A 2,925-nucleotide genomic window follows, 5' to 3' on the forward strand; every position below is an offset into this window, starting at 1 on the left:
ACTACCTCAACATGCAAATTTTCTTTTATAGTAATTACAATTTACGGTATCTTTAGTATGAGATAATAGTTAATGTAATAAATAAAAACAGACAAATATTTGGTTTACAATAACTATCGATAAATTAGCCAACTTTTACATGGATCACCAGTCATGTAATTGTAGATAAATCGAGTATAAAAGGTAAAACAATACTGATGTATTTAAAACATAGAATCGTTCGGGACTTCACAAGGTTCGGAAATCACTACATCAAAACGAGTATTTTAGGACGCACATGACCTCTTCGTAAATGGTTGTAAAGAGTATTGTAAACATTATGATTATGGTAATCATCATTAGTAAACTTCGTGGGGGCCAAAACTCATGTCTCGTAATTTGGATCACGATAATTTTTTTTGAAGTGCCTTATTTTTTTCAAGATTTACAAGTTGGTAAACTTTGGGATTCGGATCATTGTAACCAATTCATAAATGGTCGTAAAATAAATAAGAGCAAAAAGTTAGTGTGATGAGACGTAAAATACCCAAACCTAGTTTGCAGTATACTACGTAATGTAAAGAGCACTCATTGGCTTTTAAAGTAGAGGCACTTCGCCGTCTTTAACTGAATGAAACAGATATCTAAAATGTGCAATGAAGGATATTTATATCATTCGTAAAACCAATCATATTTTAAAGAGAAAAAGGGGAACGAATTTTAACTATATATCTAAGAGAATGCCATACGGGAGCATGTATCAAAATTAATTACTTAAATAGTAACTTCTCTTTGAAAGTTAATTAAACGATAAAGTGTTATGTCACCAAAAGAATGAACCATCACATGGATTCCAACCCAACTGCCCCGGGTTTCCACGAGCGTTGGCGGGTTCTGGAGTGCGTGCTCTCCCATCTTTAGTCTTTCTTGGCGTCAACTCCAAATCCAACGGAGTCGTTTGGCACCTCAATGACACCAAACTAAAAGTTAGATGACATATTTAACACATTTTATGAACTTTCATCACGTTCATGTAAATAGAGTTGCACGAAAATCCAAATCGAAACCACTTGACATCTAATCAAACTGTAAAATCTTTTAATCGTAGGTAGTGAGTTAGACCCATTTCAAACCAACCTAACCAATGAAAACCGGTTCCCTTCTTCCTCTTTTAATCCTCTTCTAATTTTCTTGTTCTTGATTGGTTTAAGATTCAAAATCGAAGAATTGGTGGGTATTGATTTCTCTTGAATGCTTTTAGGGGATAAATATAAAGGGAAAATGTATCAAAATGTAACGAACTTTGGTTTGTTTCTATTCAGTATAACGATTTTTTTTTAATCAATGTAACAAACTTTATTTAGTTTTTCCTATTTTGTAGATATTTTGACCTACAACCCAATAATCCGGCCATTTGATGATGTAGATGCCACAAATTGATGAAATGGATTGCTCACTTATATATATTGATTAAAAGGCAAAGGATCGTGTGAGAAAAAAAGTTACAGTATGTAAGATGCGTAAGAAAAAATATGAATCATTGATCACTTTTCATCTCATACTCACCCATGAATTGCGTTTTAGAAGGGAATTGATGTGGTGCACTTCATTAATGTTGACATTTAATTAGAATTGATCTAAGAATAGAGATTTCTACTTACGGTTCTCATAGTAACTTCCCTTCTCACCGGAACCCGACCCTTAAAGAAAAAATCAAAGTTTGTTATATTAAATAGGAATTAAACTGCAGTTCGCTATATTACATTTTAATGTTATTTTACCCAAATACAAATGGGTCATCTGATCGACTTGTAAATGTCTAATGTTTATTCTAATTTGATGATAAAGTATCTTGTATCTTTTGTACATCAAGAGCTCTACATATGTTTGAAAAAAATTCTTTTACGTTGCAACGAGTAAGAAAACGTTTATATTTTTCATTACTTTCTAGATTCAATTGTACACTAAGCAATACTACACAAAGTTCATTACTCTTTCTTACCTCTCAACGCATTGTTGCCATTAATTTCTTTTTATTGGGTTTAGATTTTTCAAACCTTGTTAGGTTGTTCAAATGCCTTAAACCGGCCAATCCAATTCATATGTCGACAAAAGATCGTGTGAAAAGAAAAGATATGATGAGAAGTATAAGAAGAGATATAAATCATTGATCACTTTTAATCTCATGTCCACTCATGAATTACATTTTAGAAGGGAATTCTGATGTATCTCAATGCACCTCATTAGTGTTGACATTCAATTAGAATTGATTCAATAATGAAGATTTCTTCTTACGCTTCTCAAATAACTTCCATTCTCACCAGAACTCAACCTTCATATGCATTCTTATGTGCATATGTATAGGTAGATTATCAATTGTTTTATTTGACTACATACCTTCTTGGTTTTGCCTCCTTTTGGCATTGACAACCATTTACCTATGATGTTATCTTAAACTTTCGGACCAGCTTACATTCACTTTAATTAATCGTATGCGATTCTAAAGTTAACAGATAAAGAAAATCTCCAATGACCCTGAGAGAACACAAATTTGGTGACTAACAAAAAAGTTAATCCAAAATCTTACCGGTTCAACCATCAAAAGAGTTTACCAAAAAAACCCGATTCGTGTTCAGAAGATACCCAAACCTAAGTCGTACCAACCATAACAAAATTGATGACCAATGTCACATAAACACAAAGATCGTCCTAATCGACAACAATGCTGTCTAATGCTAGTTGATTCAAGTCCTCTCCGTTCACAAGCATCCGGAGACTGTCTTTTAACTCCAGCACACCTTCTCCCAACACTGCACAAACTGGGAAAATCTTAACACCACCCACCCTTCTTCTTAACTCCTCGTATACTTCCCCAGCCCCGACCTCATCGACTTTATTCGCTACAATTAATGACGGCCTACCTGATAAACCCTCGTGATAAAATTC

At 33.6% G+C, this 2,925-nt stretch overlaps 1 protein-coding gene across 1 annotated transcript in view; it reads right to left on the reverse strand.

The window, feature by feature from the left end:
* Positions 1–2,534: 2,534 nt before the first annotated feature.
* The window catches only part of LOC112505970 (probable GTP-binding protein OBGM, mitochondrial), a 9,321-nt gene continuing 8,930 nt past the window's right edge, over positions 2,535–2,925 (reverse strand). The window contains exon 7 of the mRNA XM_025110004.1: positions 2,535–2,910. Coding sequence (XP_024965772.1) covers positions 2,689–2,910 — 222 coding nt within the window. The 3' untranslated portion in view covers positions 2,535–2,688. The remainder of the gene's footprint in view (positions 2,911–2,925) is intronic.

This window comes from Cynara cardunculus, assembly GCF_001531365.2.
Source record: "Cynara cardunculus var. scolymus isolate 2C chromosome LG 2, CcrdV1, whole genome shotgun sequence".
NCBI classification, from domain to species: Eukaryota; Viridiplantae; Streptophyta; class Magnoliopsida; order Asterales; family Asteraceae; genus Cynara; species Cynara cardunculus.